Source organism: Panthera leo, chromosome C1 (genome assembly GCF_018350215.1).
Source record: "Panthera leo isolate Ple1 chromosome C1, P.leo_Ple1_pat1.1, whole genome shotgun sequence".
Classification (NCBI taxonomy): domain Eukaryota; kingdom Metazoa; phylum Chordata; class Mammalia; order Carnivora; family Felidae; genus Panthera; species Panthera leo.
In genome coordinates this window covers 37,191,430-37,212,185 of record NC_056686.1, presented here as the reverse complement: position 1 = coordinate 37,212,185, position 20,756 = coordinate 37,191,430, and the positions used below count along the sequence as shown (strand labels likewise).

The following is a 20,756-nucleotide window of genomic DNA, read 5'->3' as shown; positions in this document are numbered from 1 at the left end:
GATATACTTTATAAAGGAAAATTATCTCTGAAGGAAGTTCTGAGGTACAAAAATAATTGGTGAATAGAGAAGCTGGTATACATGTGAGTTATTCTACACAAACATTACATCATTGCTATAAAATGTTAACAAGTCATTTGTAGGGATTAAAAAAATCAATATACAATTTGAATCCTGGAAAACAGAAGAGGATGGAAAATAGAGTTATGTATTCTAAGGTATTTCTATTGTTTAGAGGGAGGAGAGTAAAAATATTAATATTAGACTTAAGTTAAATAACATGTATGCTTAAAGTTTCTAGGGCAAACACTAAAAACAGACTGTATAGCTACAAAAGTAGGAGGGAATAAATGGGGCAGGAGGCAGGATCTCAATCAAGTTCAAGAAAGTAGATGGGGGGAGGCAGACAGGTAAAAATTAACACATAAAAAGATGATAGTACAAACAGCTAACATTCATATATGATTTACCATGTGCCAGGCACTGCTCTAAGAACTTTACATATATTAGCTCATTACCTCCACAACACCCCTATGAGGTAGACACTATGTATCATTATTCCCATTTTACAGATGAGGAAATTTAAGCATAGAGATATTAAATGACTTGGCTGAGGTCACACACACAGTAGGTGTTAGCTGAAAATCAAACCCGGGCAGTCTGACTCTAGAATCTAAGCTCTACATACTTCATAGGTATGACACTTTGATATATATATTTTTAATGTTTATCTATTTTTGAGAAAGACAGAAACAGAGACACAGACACACACACACACAGAGACAGTGCCAGCACTAGCAGGGGAGAGGCAGAAAGAGAGGCAGACACAGAATCTGAAGCAGGCTTCAGGCTCTGAGCTGTCAGCACAGAGCCCGATGCAGGGCTCGATCTCAGGAACCTTGAGATCATCACTTTGATACTTATTCATATCCTTTCAATTAAATTTTTCTTCAGTCTAAATGACTAAGAATGCCTCCCAAAATGTTGCTACTTACACTGCTCAAGACATTTGCTTCATTGACTATTTATGGATACAGAATAGGCAAGGAGGGAGGGGTGCTAACATATATGAAGTAATAATACGTATTAGGCAGTCTGCCAGACATTACACAGGTTCTTTTGGTTAATCTCCACAATCACCCTGAAAAGTAGATTAACATCCCATTTTTCAGTGGAAGAAACTTTTTAAAAAGCCAAAAATTTAAGTAACTCACCAAGGGGCAGGAACCCAGGTCTGAATGGCTTCAAGATTTACTTACATGTTCAATTTGTGCCAGATGTTGTGCTGGGCACTAAAGATATGAGAATAAATCAGAAAGTCAGGGCTCTCACCCTTATGGAGTTTAATGGTCTAATGGGGGAGTCTGTGGGGTTCCTGGACCCAATTCTAACTTAAGGAGTAGGTTCCCTTACACAACAAACAACACCAGCAGAGTGTTCTCAATTCTCAATTATGGCACTATCTACCCAGAGATATTGTCATCTTCCACAGGTTAAAGGGTCAGTCCGAGGGGGTTGCCCCCCCAACCACCACTTCAGACACCAGCTGCAGTCAAAGGTATTGCCTGTACTCCTGACCAACTGACTATAAATTAGAGGGCCCACGGTCCCCTCTTTGGGCTTGATTAATTTGCTAGAATAACTCACAAAACTCAGAGAAACACTTTACTTACTAGATCATCAGTTCACTGTAGAGGGAGCAACTCAGGAACAGCCAGAGAGATGCAGCACAAGGGCATAGAGCTTCCCTGCCCTCTCCAGGTGAATGTCTCCCCCTGGATCTCCACGTGTTCACCAACCCAGAAGCTCTCTAAAACCAGACCTTGGGGTTTTTTTGGAAGCCTCTTGCATAGCCATGTTTGATTAAATCACTGGTGACTGGCAAGTGATTAAACATCCAGGCTCACTCCTCTCCCTGGAGAGGAGAGGGAGGGGCGAGACTGAAACGTTCCAACCCTCTGATGACTTGGTTGGTTTTCCTGGCAACCAGCTCCAGCCCTTAGGTGGGGTCCAAAAGTCACTTCATTAACACAACAAGAAACATTTCTGTAATGCTCAACACTTAGGAAATTCCAAGGGTTTGTGGGAGCCGTAAGTCAGGAACTACGGACCACAAATTGTTAGAAAATACCTGAGTATTGTTTGGATCTAATTACTTAACAAATACAACTATTAGATATTTCTTTTGGACCAGGTTAGGTTTGAAAAAATTACTGAGACACTAAGGGCACCATGAACTGAGGACATCTGGGAATCTCTGTATAAGCTAAGATCTGAAGGATAAGCAGGCATTTCAAACGCCTTGCAGGAGGAGTAAAAGACCAGGTCCCCACTGTTTAAAACATTACAATACAGTTAAGGTAAAACTAAAAGATAGACAATTTTAAAACAATTTAATGTTAAACTTTAATATCTGCAAAAGTTTTTCATATCTTTTCTCATAAAATTCTGTTAGTGTGTGTCTATCTCCACTAAATTGAAAGCCCCTAGAAGCCTATATCCCCATAGACAGAACACACAGTCTACATTCAGGAAATGTATTCTGGGTCAGTCTCATATAGGTTTACTCTCCTTAGGCTTTTCTCAAAAATGAAACCTCAAATTACCTTATTCAAGGGCTTTAAGTACTCTCTACTCCCCCACATCTCCTAGCTGCTTCTTTCCTATGGCCCTTCAGAATTGAGTTCAGAATGGAAACCAATTTGACAATAAATTTCAAAAAAAAAAAAAAATTGAGTTCAGAGCTATCACCTCTCCTGGGAAGACTTCCCTGACCCACTGGGAAGTCACTGGACTGAAATTGAAATGTCCCTTATTTAATGGTATATTTAGTTTATTTCTATCATAGGACTTACCACTCTATTCTGTAGTAGTCACCAATTAACTTCCTTGACTCCACTCTAAACTGTAAACTTCCCTCAACAGCAGGATCTAAGCCTTATTCATTTCAGCAACAATGAGAGTACCTACCTCTCAAAAAAAACAAACAAAAAAAAAAAAACCAAAAAACTGTTTTTGGAATGAATGACAGGGGAAATTTTTCAAATTATGCCTTTTCTTCTTTATGGACATCTTGAAAAAAATAAGGAATTTACTCAGAAAAACTTTAGAAAGGAGATTTACAAATTTGCAAAAATTAAATTGATAACTACCCAGTGCTAATAAAGAATCATACACTGCTAATGGAATTGTAATAAATATGTTTTTGAAAAGAATTCTGATAATGAATTATCGATTAAAATTAAAAATGCATATATCCTCTGACTCAGCAATCCTTTTAGGGACCTAACTTACAAAAATAATAGTATCCATATGCAATGTTATATTTACAAGGAAGTTTGTTTTTGCTGTTGTTTTTACAAGGAAGTTTTCTGAAGTACTGTTTGCAATAGTAAAACAATTCCTTCAGACTATCCTGAATGTCCATCAATAGGGGAATGGTACAATTATGCTATAAAACATGTATTTTATGGAATATTCTACAGCTACTAATAAGAATGGGTTAAATCTATATGTAAAGACCTGAAAGGTATGTAAAGACCTGAAATGTATCCATGATACATTCAGCAGAAAATAGAAAAATCCCATCTAGAGGTAAAAAACGTATATTGGTATTTTTATTTCTAAGAATATTGAGAGAGATGGGGAAGCAGTTAATACTAGACAGCTAATGAGTGACATCAGAATTAGAGGAGATTTAACTCTTCCCATCCAAGTAAGTATTGCTTTTATAACTGAAAACCAAAGCAGGAGGAAAAAAGGAAGTTTCGAAAAGTAATGACAGTAATATCTCAATATATTCTCCCCTCCTCCAAGTTCTTATTAAAAAAAAAAAAAATTCTAAGTTACAACCACCTTTAATAAAAAGGTGGTATTTCAGAAGAGTCAAGAATACTGTGGACTATGTCTTTTATAGATAATTTAAACTTTCTTTAAAAAAAAAACCAGAAAAACAAAAAACCTATCTCTTACTCTACCCTATCCCACCAAAAGGAGAGAAAGGCCTATTCTTAAACAAGCTTAATGTCCAGTGGATCATCCTATCATCATTCTTCTATGAGAGGTAATCTTTGGGGATTTGGAATTAGGAGCTTGGATATTTTAGAATACTCAGCAGATTTTCACAACCATACCATTTATTCACTGAGAGTAAGCAGAAGTGTTACATAAGAAATATTTATATGACAGGGTTAGGTCTCACTCAAACACTTTTGACCTGAAATTGGGAGAGCTAACTGCTACTTGGGCGCCCCCTAAAGACCAAATTCTTAAAACTTTTTACATCTTAGGACAAATTAGTGTCCTCTAAAACTGATTCAAAAAACATTCCCCCCGCCCCCCACCAAATACTTATTAAGCCCTTACTAAGTGCCAAGCACAATGTTCCACACTGGAAACACAAAGATAAATAAAATCGACTTTCTGATTTCTACATGTTTAAATTTAATACCGTCCCCAAATTTCTAAGTATAGTAGGTAGGAGGACCATACAAAGTATAAGTTCCCCCATACAGGTCAGGAGAAAGTTATAAAACAGAAAATGATAAGAATCCTTTTAGGGTACTAGAGAAAGCAATTTGGCATGGAGATAAGCTTTAGCATAATGTAAGCAATGTACATGCTAAAGTAATGTAATGCTTTAGCATTATGTAAGCAAAATGTCCACCACCTTTAAAAGAGAGGTTAAAATATCCCTTCCGGCTAACACATGCAAAATTGGGGTTATTTTGAAAGACAAATTTAGGTTATGGCATCATAATTTTTCTTGGGTCAAAGCAATATAAGTAAAGCTTAATTTTAAAAATTAAAAAAGGAGAAGTATCCCTGAAAGGATTGCATGATTTAGAAAACAGCCAATTTTCAAAAACAAATAGAGTACAAGAGGACACAAGAGTTAGAAACAATTAGAAAATCAAACAGGGGTGCCTGGATGGCTCAGTCAGTTAAGTGTCAGCACAACACAAAACCTGCTTGGGATTCTCTCTCTCTCCCTGCCCCTCCCCTAGTCACACATGCTCGCGCTCTCTCTCTCTCTCTCTCAAAAATAAATAAATAAACTTAAATAAAAAACAAACAAACAAATAAATAAATAAAACTGACAAAGACCAGTACAAGTAAATGGGCAAAGTCAACCCCTAAATCTCCCTCAGATCATTCCTTCTCAGTTGAGAACACTTTCAGATGATACTATATCAGATTTGCCTTTTCTTCCCTCAAGGTCTGGGAGCATAAGTAGTAGAGATAGAATTCACCTCAAGGCAAGAAGGAAGGAAGTTTGGAAAAAAGGAAGGAGAGAAGAAAGGAAGAGGGGGAGGAAAGGAGGTAGAAAAGAAAGAGACAGATAGGTAATAGATAAATTATACATACATACCTACATATATACCAGCTTCCCTCCAGTTACAGCCTTCATCACTAACTGCGATGCCCCAGGACACTGGAGGGCCAGATATTCTGATTCTGCAGCCAGACCTAAAAAGGTACTTCTGGCAGCCTGAGTTGGAAATCAACATAATTACTCACCCCCTCAAATTGTATTTCAGCCACATTTCAGGTACCCTGTGAGCTAAATTAGCACTGGCATCACAGATAGAGAATTTAACCTTGACTTGTATAATCTTTCCTTACAGAAAAAACTTAGTCCCCAAAATTACAATTGTTTAGGATTCAGCTTATGTTTGCCTATGAAATAAAATATTGGGTCAAAATACAAAAGACAAAGAAGAAAAGAAAAGCCCTCTGCCTTAATTGCTCATTAGACATTCCACTGTTTAATTTAGTCAGCTAGGAGACAGCAATTGCTAAATTATAAACTATTTGGAATTTGCAGAAATCAACTTGTTTACGGCAATTGGAATCAATGGCAACTATTTTCATGAAAGAAGATGACAGTTTAAAACAATTTAAGCTCATATAATTGCCAAAATATTAAAAAATAATATATTATGAAACATATTTAATTATGGAAATTTATAGTTGATAATTAATAGGTTTAAAATATTATTAGCCATAACTGAACAGAGTAAAGAATAAATACCAGTTACAGAATGTGTAGATTATTTTTAAAGCAGTGGAGTAATTTGACTATTATTAGCTTGGATGTGGATGTTTAAAGCCACGTTATGATTCAGAAACAAAATATTTAAACGCATTCAAATATAGCAGCCATAAGCCAATTTTTAAAGTAATACTATTTCAAAGTAAAAATAACCAATCTCATAAATTACAAACGGGAAGTCAAAATGTAGAAAAAAATTATTTGCATCTATGTGTGCCAGATATTTTACCTCATTTAATATCTGGAAATACCATACCAGATATGTATTATTCCTCTCTCTTCACAGAGGAGGGCCAACCAAAAGTAACAACTTCCGGGGGGAGGGGGGAGGGGGGACACCTGGCTGCTGGCTCAGTTGGTAAAGCAGACAGAGCAGGCAACTCCTGATCTCTGGGTTGTGAGAGTTCGAGTTCCGCGTGGGGTGTAGACATTACTTAAAAATCTTGAAAGAGAAGAAATAGTAAATGACAAAGGGTTTGAAACCATATGTGTCTGGTTCTGAAGTCTTTTCTCCTTCCCCTATCGTGCTATATACATGTAAGAGTCATTTCATATATTTAAAAAACAAAAAACCCAAACCTGAAATCATCCAATCGCCACTAGTCTTAAAAAGTTGAAAGAACCAACAAAAATAGGGAGGGAGCACTTAGGTGGCTCAGTCCATTAAGCATGGAACAGGATTTCAGCTCAGGTCATGATTTCATGATTTGTGGGATCAGGCACTGCCTGAGGCTCTGTGCTCACAGCACCAAAACTGCTTGGAAGTCTCTCTCTGCCCCTCCCCCACTCACGTGTTTTCTCTCCCTCTCAAAAAAAAATCTTAAAAAAAAAGGAGAAAATATGTTTTTGGTTGAAATAGTTCCACCTTTATTTCTAAAAATGATCAATAATTATAAAGACAGCTGTAAAACATAATGAAGTAGATGTTACCATTCGATCTTCTTTAGAGATGTTCTTTAGAGAATAAAATATAGGACAGGAGTGGATTGTATGAACACAGAGGAGAGAAGTGAACGCCCAAAGCTAATATAAGCCATATTCTGGAAAAGAGGAGGGAAATATTTTAGAAGTTCTGGGTCAAAACTTGTGTGGTCACCGAGTTTCACAGGGATTGTTTGGGTGTTTTACAGCTCTGCCGGTCGTCTCTTGTTTCTAGATACCCTCTGTTTTTCTTCACTCCCAACATCATTCCCCAGATTCTTCAATAAGCCTTACTCCTCACAGTGTCACTAACCACGTTATCTATTCGAAAATTAACAGAACTGAACCGGTAACCTTAACACGCCGTGAAGCAACAACAAAAAAGTAACAGAATTTTAGAGTTGGGAGGTATTTTACATTGAGTTTAAATCTGGGTGCACAGCCTCCTATGGTCTAGAGCGCAACTGAGACTCGGAGAGAGGAAGTGACTTGGCCAAGGACAAAGCCTGAGTTGGCAGCGAGACCAGAGGTTGAAGCTTGAACTCAGACTCGGCTCCTCGGCTTTTCCGACCACACGAATCTGGGCTGAGCCTCAGAGCCGGTACTGCCATTGACAGAGCGGGAAAGTGCTCCCGGCAGATCACAGATTATTACCTCAAGCAACACCCTGTCCCCCGAGGTTCCTTTCCAGGGTTAAGACCACGGTAAGGTTAGTTGAGATGTTGGCGTTTCTAGAGGGCTTGCGGGAAGGAGCCAAGCAGACAAACCGGTCTCCCTTCCACACAGCTGCGAGCGCACACCGCCTCTAACCTAAATCCACGCTCCCGCCGCCTTCACCCACCCCATAACCGGTGACACACTGAACTCGGCGCGCCGGAGGTCCCCGAAGGCTGATCCTCCCGGATCCCCTCCCAGCCCACTCTCCGGATGAAATTGGTCCCCAAAACGTTAAGGAGAGAGGGGTGCAGGAACAAAGCGACCCCAAGCGGTCCCCCTCCCTTCTGGGCACCCCCCCCCCCCCCCCCCCGCGGCGAGGGGACGTGGACTACGAGTCCCGACAGGCAGCGCACCGCAGAACCCTCGATCACCGCCACGCGGACGACGCGATGGTCGCCGGGACTAGTAGTCCGCTGAGTCCGCGGCTGACGGGGGGGGGGGGGGGGGGGGGAAGGCGCGCGGACCGCCCGACGCTGCGGGACAAGCCGACCCGGCGTCCGGTCAAGCCCAGGGAGCGCGCCAGCTACCCGGGCCTCACCTCGACGATGCGGGCGCACTGGGTCCCCTTGCCGGCCCCGGGACCGCCGAGGACGAACACGACCAGCGGTTTCATGAGGCGGTGAGGCCAGAGGAAAAGCGGCCGGCAGGTCAGTAGCGGGAAGCTAAGGCCCAGGACGTGCAGCAGCCTCCGGCCGCAGCGACTCAGCATACACCGCGTCTCAGCCGCGTCTTGGCCGTCTTGGTCGCTGAGGGAGCTGACAGCGGCCGGGCCGGCGGCGGCGGCGCGGGGCGGGGCGGGGGGAAGGGGGCGGGCCGAGTCGGCGCCCGCCGCGGCCCCGCCGCCGTGGCTGCCGAGGCGTCCGCGCCGCGGCCGGAAGGGGCGGTGCCTCTGCTGCGTTCTAGGCGGCTGCGCTCCGGCGCCGCCCGTGTGGGCCCGCGCCCCTACTAGTCCCCGCCCCTCAGCCGGCTCATTCATCCCTCCGCAGGCAGTTCGTGCAGTGCGCAGGTCCCCATCGCGCGCCTTGTCTGACAGGCCTGTGCTAGAGTGTGCGACGCGACACACGACAGAGAAAACCTATTGTCTGTTTGCGAGGAGTTTAAGTTGCAGTGGGGAGGCAGCCGACCTGAACAAGCCAAGGGAAGAATAGATAGATGACAGAAAAGAAGGGAGAAAGAAACAGCGATACAGGCTTTGAAGGAAAAAAGCGGAAGAATAACAAAGGATGGATACAATTTGGAGGCGGTAGTGGGGTAACATTTAAGCCAAGACATAGGGCATAGGAAAGAGCGAAAGCAGGTAAAGACTGGGATAGGTCCCACAAGAAGAAGAACATGTGCAAAAAACCCTAAAATGGCTTGTGTTGGAAAAAGCCAGAGAGACCTGAGTTGTAGGAATGAGGCACAGGATGGAAAGTGGGGGGGTCAGGCCCAGGCAGGTCGTTCAGGCCCTTTGGTTATGGAAAGGAGTTGGGGTTATATTCCAACTGCAGTGGGAAGCCCTTTAATTGTAACTCCAGTTCTCGCCTGCTTGCGTGAGAGAAAAACCTTAAGGGAGAAGAAAAGGCGTCCAAGGAATGAACCACATGTGGCGATTTAAATTAATTATATTAAAAACAAAATTCAGTTTTTCGTTCACACTAAATTTCAAGTGCTCAAAGGTCACATGGGGTAGTGGCAATTGAATTGGACAGTGAACATACAGAATGTAGCCACTACAAAAGGTTCTAGGGGTGCCTGGGTGGCTCAGTCTGTCAAATGCCTGACTCTTGATTTCAGTTCAGGTCACGATCTCACAGTTGGTGAGTTGGAGCGCTTCATCTGGCTCTGCGCCAACAATGTGGAGCCTGCTTGGGATTCTCTCCCTCTCTGTCTCTGCCCTCCTTTGTTCTCTCTCTCTCTCTCTCTCTCTCTCTCTCTCTCTCTCTCTCTCTGTCTCTCTCTCCTCTGTCTCTCCAAAGTAAATAAGGGGCACGTGGGTGCCTCTGTTGGTTGAGTGTCCGACTTCGGACTTAGGCTCAGTTTATGATCTCACATTTTGTGAGTTCGAGCCCCACACCGGACTCACTGCTGTCACCTCTCTCTCTCTTTGCCACCCCGTCAAAAAATTAAATAAAACATTTAAATATATAATAGGGACGCCTGGGGGCTCAGTTGGTTAAGCATCCGACTTTGGCTCAGGTCATGATCTCATGGTTCATGAGTTCAAGCCCCATATCGGGCTCTGTGTTGACAGCTCAGAATCTGGAACCTGCTTCAGATTCTTTGTCTCCCTCTTCCTCTGTCCCTCCCCTGCACGTGCTCTGGCTCTCTCAAAAATAAATAAACATTTTAAAAAATTAAAATAAATAAACTTCAAAAGAAAAAAAGGTTCTATTGGGCAGTGCTATACTAGACCTTGTATTTAAGTTCCTGGGAATGATTTGATAGAAAGGGAGAGAGGTAACCCCTTGAGAAGAAAAATCGTATGGGTTCCAAGGGGCACATGGAGGGCCTTAGATGACTTAGAAGATCTTAAGAAACAAACACATAAATTGGCAATAGGAATTGCAAGAAGGGCACAGTTTCAGGAAAGTTTGAAGGTAGGAAGAGTTCCTGTCTGAAAATTTTATTTTCTCAGTAAAGAAAAGGCAACATTAGATGAAGGTAAAGATTTTGAAGTAGGATGTTTGAGGAGAGAAGATATGAAATAGACACTTTTTTGAGAATGGAAAAGTTGGTTTTCTTTAGAAAACCAATCAGTATGACTTCTGAGCGATATTAAAAGCTCACTTGGTATTTGAGATCATGGATTTTATTATTTTTTTAAGTTTATTTATTTTTGAGAGAGAGACACACACACAGAGCATGAGTGGGTAGGGGCAGCGTGAGAGGGAGACACAGAATCTGAAGCAGGCTCCAGGCTCTGAGCTGTCAGCACAGAGCCTGATGTAGGGCTCAAACCCACGAGCTATGAGATTATGACCTGAGCTGAAGTCAGATGCTTAACAGACTGAGCCACCCAGAGGCCCTGGTTTATTTATTTATTTTGAAAAAGAGACAGAGAGAAAGAGAGAGCATCCCAAGCAGGCTCCGCACTGTTAGTGCGGAGCCTGACACGGGGCTCGAAACCCACAAACCATGAGATCACAACCTGAGCAGAAACTGAGAGTCAGGCACTTAACTGACTGAGCCACCCAGGCGCCCCGAGATCATGGATTTTAAATCATTGAAGGTGTTTGTTCAGGTGCAGGCAGAGAGAAGACAGATTCTTGAGGTCATCCAGGGTTGGATTTTTGCCAAGCAAGTACAACAGAGGGAGAGAGGACCAAGATGGTATTTTCAAGAGAATGTTTGTGATGATGTATATGGAAACAAAAACATATAGAAAGCCAATTATGGCATATTAGGGCTGCTAGTGGGGACGTGGAGGGGAGTGAGGAGAGGGGCCAAGGCATTAGAAGCACTGATGTTGAAGAATGGCTGCAGTGGGGTACTTGAGCAAGTGAACTGGCAGTACAGATGCTGGTGGTCTGAGTGGGATATTTGGAATTGGCCAAGTTGATATTTGGATTGGAAATTGTAAGTTTTTGATGATTTTGAAATCCAGGATGAGCCCAAACAAGGTGAGACCATGAGAATGGAAGGCTGGAGCAGAAAGCATGCCCTGTGGTTAGAACTGGGTGGCCAAAGTGTTAGATTTGTCATCCAAGCAGTCTGCATGAATTAGCATTAGAGTAAACAGAGAAACTATGAAAGAGGAACTAAGTTGTTGAAGACAGAATGACCAGAGGGTTGGAAAATGATAGCAAACAGGAGGGAAAGAAGGTGGTATAGCCTCTGTTTGGCTGCCCCCCAGCCTCTTTCCTCTCTACTGCTCCTTTCCCCTTCCCTCACCCAGTATTTCCAGCCTCTTCCCCATCTCATTCTACCTTCACTCCCTCCTCTCTCACCTTTTTTATTTAACTTATTCCTATCTTTCTTCCCCTTCTTTCCCCATTTCTAATTTCCTACCATTCTCCCCAATTATTTCTGTTTTTCTGTCCTTCTCCCCACCCTATTCTTTTTCTTTTGCTCTCTGATCCCATCTCCTTTTGGTTCCTACTTCCTTCTTTGCCATGATTTCTTTTTGTTTTAATTTTTAATTTTATTATTACTATTTTTTACATTTACATCCAAATTATTTAGCATATAGTACAACACTGATTTCAGGAGTAGATTCCTTAGTGCCCCTTACCCATTTAGCCCATCCTCCTCCCACACCCCCTCCCGTAAGCCTCAGTTTGTTCTCCATATTTAAGAGTCTCTTATGTTTTGTCCCCCTCCTTGTTTTTATATTATTTTTGTTTCCCTTCCCTTATGTTCATCTGTTTGGTCTCTTAAAGTCCTCATATGAGTGAAGTCATATGATTTTTGGCTTTCTCTGACTGACTAATTTCACTTAGCATAATACCCTCCAGTTCCATCCACATAGTTGCAAATGGCAAGATTTCATTCTTTTTGATTGCCGAGTAGTACTCCATTATATGTGTGTGTGTGTATATATATATATATATATATATATATATATATATATATATATACCACATCTTCTTTATCCATTCATCCATCGATGAACGTTTGGGCTCTTTCCATACTTTGGTGATTGTTGGTAGTGCTGCTATAAACATTGGGGTCCATGTGTCCCTTCGAAACAGTATACCTGTATCCCTTGGATAAATACCTGGTAGTGCAATTGCTGGGTCGTAGGGTAGTTCTATTTTTAGTTTTTTGAGGAACCTCCATACTGTTTTCCAGAGTGGCTGCACCAGCTTGCATTCCCACCTTGCCATCATTTCTACCTTTTACTTCCCACCATGGAAGAGGGAATGGGATATCTCAGATTATCACAGCTAAAGAAACGTTATGATTAATAGCTTACTCCTATCCCTTCACAATATTCCTTTTTTTGTTTGTCTGAGCCCCTCCACCCCCTGGGGAAGAGGAGCTAAGAGATAAGTCCGCTGAAAATAAGAACACTTGGTCATAACACTGAGAGTAGGAGTACAAAAAGGGCCATACTGTAAGCAAATGTGCATTCTTTTCCTTGGTGCGTGTTCTCTTAAGTGTCTTTTCTGTATCTCTCCTGGCAATTAAAGTTGAAAGATGTTCAAGATATGGGGTCTGTGGGAAAGGGGATTAGGAAGCTATTCACAAGCTTTTAGTGAAGGCATTAGGCCATAGACAAAAAAGTAGCCTTTCTTGATTCCAAGAGAGAGTCCACCAGAATAAGGAATCCACACAGGAGTTTGGGTCCAAAATGTCATTGAATACCTATATATAGCAAGATGTGGTGACTTTTCTTTCTAAGTCACCCTGGAGAACTATAACCACCATAGATTGAGTACTTATTGTCTTGTACCTTGCCCAGTTCTTTATGCCAACCATGCAAGGCAAGTAAGGAAAATACTGGTGTGGAAATAAATAAAAAAGTGAAACCCATATACCTATCTCTGCCAAGGGTTTTCCAGGGAATTATTTTCAGGAAGAACAAGCCTAGGCCGAAGAACAATTTCTTATTTGTTGGCACTTTAGGCCTGTTCTGGTTATCTATTGCTACATAACAAACCTACCCCAAAACTTAATGGCTCACAACGTAAAATGCTTAGTGTGGGAACCCAGCCCTGTCTTCTCCCTTTCCCTCTTTCCCCCACATCGTTGACCTGGAGTGTTCAGTGTGAGTAGTGCTATGAGTAGAAAGAAGACAAACATGGAGGAGTTTTTCCAAACATGGATGTTACCACACCAGGCAGTCCCATGGAGCCAAGCCAAGGATTCATAAAAGACACCATGCTACTCTAACAATTTAACATTTAACCCTTCTACTTGCTCACTGTGAAAGGTCTAACTCTTAGCACCTTGGTCCTAATTTGTCCCCAAAGAAATCTTTTTTTTTTTTTTTTTAGCCTTAGATCAGTGTTCCCACTCCTTGGAGGTGGCAGAGAAAAGAATGAATTCCACCTACATGCAAACAACCAGATAGTCAATGAAAATATGCCTTAGTAATTATATAGTGAATAAAAGGATGTCACCCAGTAGAGGGTCATTTCCTAGCTAAACACATAGATTGAACTCATAGATTAAATAAATTTGATGAATATCTATTGAATATCCACTAAGTACCAGGCATTTGACTTACATTGCCTATTTTTTGGATGATATTCAAACTTTTTTTTTTAATTTTTTTTTTAACGTTTATTTATTTTTTGAGACAGAGAGAGACAGAGCATGAACGGGGGAGGGTCAGAGAGAGAAGGAGACACAGAATCTGAAACAGGCCCCAGGCTCTGAGCTGTCAGCACAGAGCCAGACGCGGGGCTCGAACTCAGGGACCGTGAGATCATGACCCGAACAGAAGTCGGACGCTTAACCGACCAAGCCACCCAGGTGCCCCGATATTCAAACTTTTAATGATCAGTACAATCAGGATATCTGTAGGTATTTTTGTGCCAAGATTGCTCTGCTAGGCATCAGCCCTCTAATTGCTGGATCATGGGGAGGTCCTTGGTGTTCCAGGAGAGGGATGGAGGGCTCTCAAAGTGCTCAGGGGAGTAGTTATATACCAACTCATATGAAAATAATGCACTATTTTAACCACCAATACGGTCTTACCAGTTGTGTGTTGGTTACATATCAGCCTTGCCTTGTAGAATCATCATAATGCTGTGACATTAGCACTGTCATTTTGCAGCTGGAGAAACAGCCAGGAAGTGGAAGTAGTTTGTTCAAGACCACGTAAGAAGTAGATAGCAAAGTTAAATACAAACTCCGTGTGGATGGCTTTAAATCTGCATTCTTTCTATACAGTAGAAACCCCTTTATAAGATAAAAAGTTCCATACTCATAAAATCCCTTCCAACTTAGTTCTCATTACAGATGAGAAGACTGATCTCAGAAAAATGTGTAATAAGAGGTGTCCTCAAAACTAACTCCAACCCATATGTGTTTATTTATCAAGTACATTAGGTCTTTTGGGCATATATTCAGTGCATGCCCACTATTTCCAGGGTATGGCTATGTTCTAGGGAATTCTATAGGATCTTAAGAAATAGAGTCTTGTCACCATATATCTGTCCTATTTATCATAATTGCCCTTTAGAGAGAAATCATCTATTCCCACACTTTTGTTTTCCCATTCTTGACCATGCCTCTTTGCTGGTACGTACCATTCATTTTTCAGGATTCACCTCAGATTTTATTTCCTCCAGGAAGCTCTCCAAATTCCCAAGACTGGGTTGGGTGCCCCCCTTTTGTGCTTCTACACACACCACCACCAGCAGCACCCATACACACCTATTCCTTCCCTCCTTTACTTCTGTTGTAGTATATTGTGTATCTCCATACTAGATTTAAAACTCCTGGAAGGAGGGGCACCTGGGTGGCTCAGTCAGTTAAGCGTCTGACCTTGGCTCGGGTCATGATCTCACAGTCTGTGAGTTCGAGCCCTACATCAGGCTCTGTGCTGGCAGCTTGGAGCCTGCTTCAGATTCTGTGTTCCCTCTCTCTGTCCCTCCCCCACTCATGCTCTCTCTCTCTCTCTCTCTCAAAAAAAATAAACATTAAAAAAACCCAAAACTCCTGGAAGGAAGAGACCATGTCTGATTACTCTTTGTACAGCATGACAACCTGCTCTTTTTACAATATGATTCACTCTCTTAAGGGTACTACTCCGAGGTCCTTGGAAGATTTTGACTAATTTGGTTGCTGCCACTCAAGTTCTACTTGTGATGACCTTTGGCAGCTACTTCCCTGTAATTCCAAAAACACCTTTCTTGCCTATATGTAGGAACTGGCTGGGTGATGAAACAAAGACCTGGTGTGTGGAGGCATAGAAGGGTGAATGACAGGCCATATGTTTTGCATTCAGGCCTTCATTGCCACCTATTATATTGTAATCTATTTCCTGGCAGACACTTAGTGTGTTACATAACCCGATGCTTCATGGAGTTTCTAAAATGAAGATTCCTGTTACTTAGATTTGCATTTTTTGCAGATATGGTTCTTGCTATAATGCTTTCTCAAAGGACCTTTTTATCAAAGATTCTGAGAACATTAGTTAAAGGAAATATGGCCTTTAAAAAGCTGATGTGTCAAACCTAACAACAGACAATATGCCTAACCTCTCAGGAGTGTGTCAGCTGAGCTCAGTCAGGTCTATACTGTAAAATGGCAGGCTGAGCAGTGAAGGGAGATTGTCTTGGCAGGTCCTACAGTGTCTAATTAACTCTGAAACTATAGGTAGGGTGATTACACCTATAGTTTCCTTGCCTGTGAAATCAGGATGATTTTACATTGACTCAGTTAAGCAAATAATTTTAGAGAAGTTAACTGTGTGTGTTGTTTGATCATTTCTGTCTTCATTCCAAGCAATCCAAGTTAAAAAAAAAAAAAGTAAAATAAGGTGCACTTGGCTGGCTCAGTCAGCAGAACATGTGACTGCTGATCTCGGGGTCACTAGTTCGAGCCCCAAGTTGAGTGTAGAGATTATTATTTTTTTATAAATTTTTAAATGTTTTATTTATATTTGAGTGAGAAAGACAGTGCATGAATTGGGTAGGGGCAGAGAAAGAGGGACACACAGAATCCAAAGCAGACTCCAGGCTCCCAGCTGTCAGCACAGAGCATGATGCGGGACTCGAACTCATGAGCCGTGTGATCATAACCTGAGCCAAAGGTGGACACTCAATCAACTGAGCCACCCAGATGCCCCACACAAAGATTATTTTTTATTTTTATTTATTTTTTAAATTAAAAAAAATTAACGTTTATTCATTTTGAGAGACAGAACAGAGCATGAGTGGGGGAGGGGCAGCGAGAGGGGGAGACAGAATCCAGAGCAGGCTCCAGGCTCTGAGCTGTCAGCACAGAGCCCTGACGAGGGGCTTGAACTCACAGACCACGTGATCATGACCTGAGCTGAAGTCGGACACTCAACCGACTGAGCCACCCAGGTGCCCCTATTTTTTTTTTTTTTTAATTTTTTTTTCAACGTTTTTTATTTATTTTTGGGACAGAGAGAGACAGAGCATGAACGGGGGAGGGGCAGAGAGAGAGGGAGACACAGAATCGGAAACAGGCTCCAGGCTCCGAGCCATCAGCCCAGAGCCCGACGCGGGGCTCGAACTCACGGACCGCGAGATCGTGACCTGGCTGAAGTCGGACGCTTAACCGACTGCGCCACCCAGGCGCCCCTAGGTGCCCCTATTTTTTAAAAAATAAGTAAAATAAGTCAACTTGGGTCTTGATCTCAAGATCATGAGACAAGCCTGGCATTGGGCTCCACGCTGCACATTAAAAAAAAAAAAAAAAAGCAAAGCTATAGTTATTTTTAAAGAGCAGTAGTCTAGTTTGGCTCAGAAGTGTAAATAGCGAAAGGGAAAATTGGTGTTTGGAGAAATTGAGTAACAGAACTGATAACTGATTCCAACTTCCCTGTTCCTGGTGATAACAATTGCTCTTCTCTCAGACTTCTAGCAGGCACACCAGGGTTTATGACACTGAATATGTACCCAATATAATCATAAAGACTATGTCATGTGGACAGTGACTGAAAGGGAATAAGGTAAAGTAAAAACAACTGATGTGTTAGGATGTAGAATTTTGGATGAACTTTGCCCTTTACAATTTTTTTTCCTGTTTTAGCATTGTCAACAAACTCATATATTTTTTTAAAAAGTATGACATACTAGAAATGATTCTCTGTGAAGCAAATTAAAGCACTTGCAAATTTGAAAATTATGGCCTGTAGCTTTTCTCTGTGGGGACCTATAACCAGAGCAATTCCATACAGTCTTGAAATGGCATAAATATATAAAAATGGGGATTAAAGAATAGCATAGTATATATTCAGTCTATTCAAACTGGCCTGAAATCTAATAATAATTTATATTTGCTTTGGATAATTACCTCTTATTACCCCACCTTTAAAATTGTGCCTTCCTTGGGGGGCCTTTGTGGCTCAGTTGGTTAAGCGTCCAACTTTGGCTCGGGTCATCATCTCATGATTCATGAGTTCAAGCCCCATGTCGGGCTCTCCATTGTCAGGATAGAGCCAGCTTTGGATCCTCTGTCTCCCTCTCTCTCTGCCCATCCCCTGCTTGCTCTCTCTCTCTCTCACTCTCTCTCAAAAATAAATAAACATTAACAAAAATAGAATTGTGCCTTCCTTGTTCTATGTTTGTCATATCCTTCCAATTCCCTATGTCATTGCATAGTAGATCCTTGGAATGGCATTTGTAGATTTTATTTCCCTCAGCTTATTCTCTAATTTACAATTACAAATTTGTAATTCTTTAAGTTACAAATACAAATCAATTCCCTTAATCTCTATGAATGTGTTGCTCATTTATTAACACTGTCCGTGGTGAATATAACTGGACAAATAATAATATATAGGTATTCTTTTAATTAACTTTAATTAACTTTCACACTCATTAACTCTTTTTTATGATGATGTACAATGTGCAAATGAGGAAAGTCAATCTTAGAGAGATTAAATGGCAGAATTGAGGCCAGATCCCCAAAGCCAGTGCTTGTTACATTATAACAAAACTCAAAAAATTTTTTTTAATATCTGGGGCAGTAGGTCCTTTAGGCAGGCACCTCTAAGCTGTCCTAAATATAAGGCTGAGTCATTCCAATCTTAAAATAAATAATTACTTTTCTCATCATTTAATTTGAAAAATATCTATTTTATGTATATCATTAAATGTATATCCTGCTTAAAAATCCAATGGTAATAAAATGTTTAATTGAAGTTTTATTAGTATTTGAGTTATTAAGCAAAAAATACTTTTTATTTTATTGTTGTTGCTCAAAAAATTAGCATATGCTTCAACTCTCCTATTGCCCCTTCCTTTTATATTTTTCTTTTAATTTTTTTAAAGTTTATTTCTTTATTTTGAGAGAGAGAGAGAGCAGGGGAGGGGCAGAGAGAGGGGGAGAGAGAGAATCCCAAGCAGGCCCTGCACTGTCAGCGCAGAGCCCGATGTGGGGCTCAAACTCACAAACTGCAAGATCACGACCTGAGCCAAGATCAAGAGTCAGATGCTTAACCGACTGAGCCACCCACGTGTCCCTTCCTTTTTTCTTTTTAGTAGACTTTATTTCCTAGAACAGTTTTAGATTTACAGAAAAATTAAGAATATAGTACAGAGTTCTCATATACGCCACACACAGTTTCCCCTTATTATTAACATCTTATATTTAGTATGGTACATTTGTTACAATTAATGAATCAATATTGGTACATTATTATGAATTAAAGTCCACATTTCATCCAGATTTTCATAGTTTTTAACTTAGTGTCATTTTTCTGTTCCACGATTCCATCCATGAGACTACATTACATTTAGTTGTCATATCTCTTTAGGCTCCTCTTGGCTGGTTTCTCAGACTTTCCCTATTTTTGACAACCTTGATGGTTTTGAAAAGTACAGGTCAGGTATTTTATAGGATTCCCCACAATTAGAATTTGTCCAGTGTTTTTCTCAGAATATAACTGGGTCTATAGGTTACTGAAAGGAGGACCACAAAGGTAAAGAGCTGTTTTCAACACAGCGTATCCAGTGGACATACTATCAACATGACGTATGACGATTAATGTTGGCGTTAGTCACCTGGCTGAAGTAGCTTTGGTTGTTTACCCACTGTAAAGTTACTCTTTCCTTCCATCCTTTCTATATTGTACACTTTGGAAGGATTTCACTATGCCAAGCACACACCTAAGGAGTAGGGAATTATGTGTTACACTCATCCTTTCCTTTTTGTCTGATTCATATCAGCTCATCTTACATTTCTCTTTCAGATATCTTAAAGTAGTTCTAAAGAAAATCATAGATCATGAGGGCCCCACACAAAGTCCCTTTCTTTTACATCCTAAATTCCATCTGTAATCAAATCCTGTTGATTTTACCTTCAAACCATATCCAGAATCCAACAACCTCTCACCACCGCCAATGCTACCATTTTGGTTCAAGCCACCATCATTGTCTCCCCTTGGTCATTCCAACAGCTTTCTAACTGGTCTCCTTGCTTCCCCTTGCTCCCTACAGTTTATTCTCAAAGTAGCAACCACAGTAGTCCTTCCAAAACCTAAAATCAGATCATGTCAGCCCCCTTTCTAAAATATTCCAGTAGGGGTACCTGGGTGGTTCAGTCAGTTAAGTGCCCAACTCTTGATCTAGGCTCAGGTCATGATCTCATGGTTCATGGGATCGAGCCCTGCGTCAGGTTCTGCGCTGACACTGCTGAGCCTGCTTGGGATTCTCTCTTGCCCTCTCTCTGCCCCTCCCCCTTTTCTTTCTCAAAATAAATAAACTTTAAAAAATAAAACAAAATACTCCAGGGGCTTCCTATCTAACTCAAAAGTGCAGCCAAATCCTTATCATGGCCTCTAAGGCCCTGTGTGGTTTACCAACACCGTCTCCCCCTTCAACCCTTAATATTCTTCTCCTCAGTCACTTTGCTAAGGACATACTAGCCTACTTGGCCTTCCTTGAAAGATGCCAGGAAGATCCCACCCCAGGGACTTTGCACTTAACATAACTCATGACAGCCATCAAGGCATGTCACTTGGATTTCTCTCCAGAAAGAGCATGCCAATCACATGCAGAGTATATACTTAGCTGTCAGCCTCTTGCTGTGCCCTTCTGAATCTGCCTTAGTGCTTGCTTTTTCTGGGAAGGCCCAGGCAATGACTGAACGCAGCAAGGATTCTAGCCATTTATGCCTAATGTGGGGCTCCTCTAATGGACAATCTTTGCTCCAAAGTTCCCTATTGGGTTTGCCAACACTTTGTCAGACAGGCATCACTGGCTCTTCCTACTCTCACACTGAGGAACTCACCATCGTTTCTCTTAAAATGTATGCCTTAGATTCTAGGAATTTTTCCAGGAAAGCAGAGAATGACATTCTATATAGCATATATTTCTTGGCTAGTTTGATACATTTTTCAGGAGAGTGTCTTCACTCCCTCAAAAGGGTGAGCTCCTTCAGAACAATACAGCTTACAAACACATCTCGACTTTGACGCTCCCATATTGCTCAG

General features: G+C 41.4%; 2 protein-coding genes across 2 annotated transcripts in view; one reads left to right on the top strand and one right to left on the bottom strand.

Moving 5' to 3' along the window:
• Positions 1-8,492, bottom strand: part of CMPK1 (cytidine/uridine monophosphate kinase 1) — a 34,114-nt gene extending 25,622 nt beyond the window's left edge. The window contains exon 1 of the mRNA XM_042951063.1: positions 8,232-8,492. Within this exon, the coding sequence (XP_042806997.1) occupies positions 8,232-8,402 (171 nt within the window). The 5' untranslated portion in view covers positions 8,403-8,492. The remainder of the gene's footprint in view (positions 1-8,231) is intronic.
• The window catches only part of STIL (STIL centriolar assembly protein), a 77,082-nt gene continuing 64,597 nt past the window's right edge, over positions 8,272-20,756 (top strand). The window contains exon 1 of the mRNA XM_042951059.1: positions 8,272-8,340. The gene's annotated coding sequence lies outside the window, so the exon portion shown is untranslated. The remainder of the gene's footprint in view (positions 8,341-20,756) is intronic.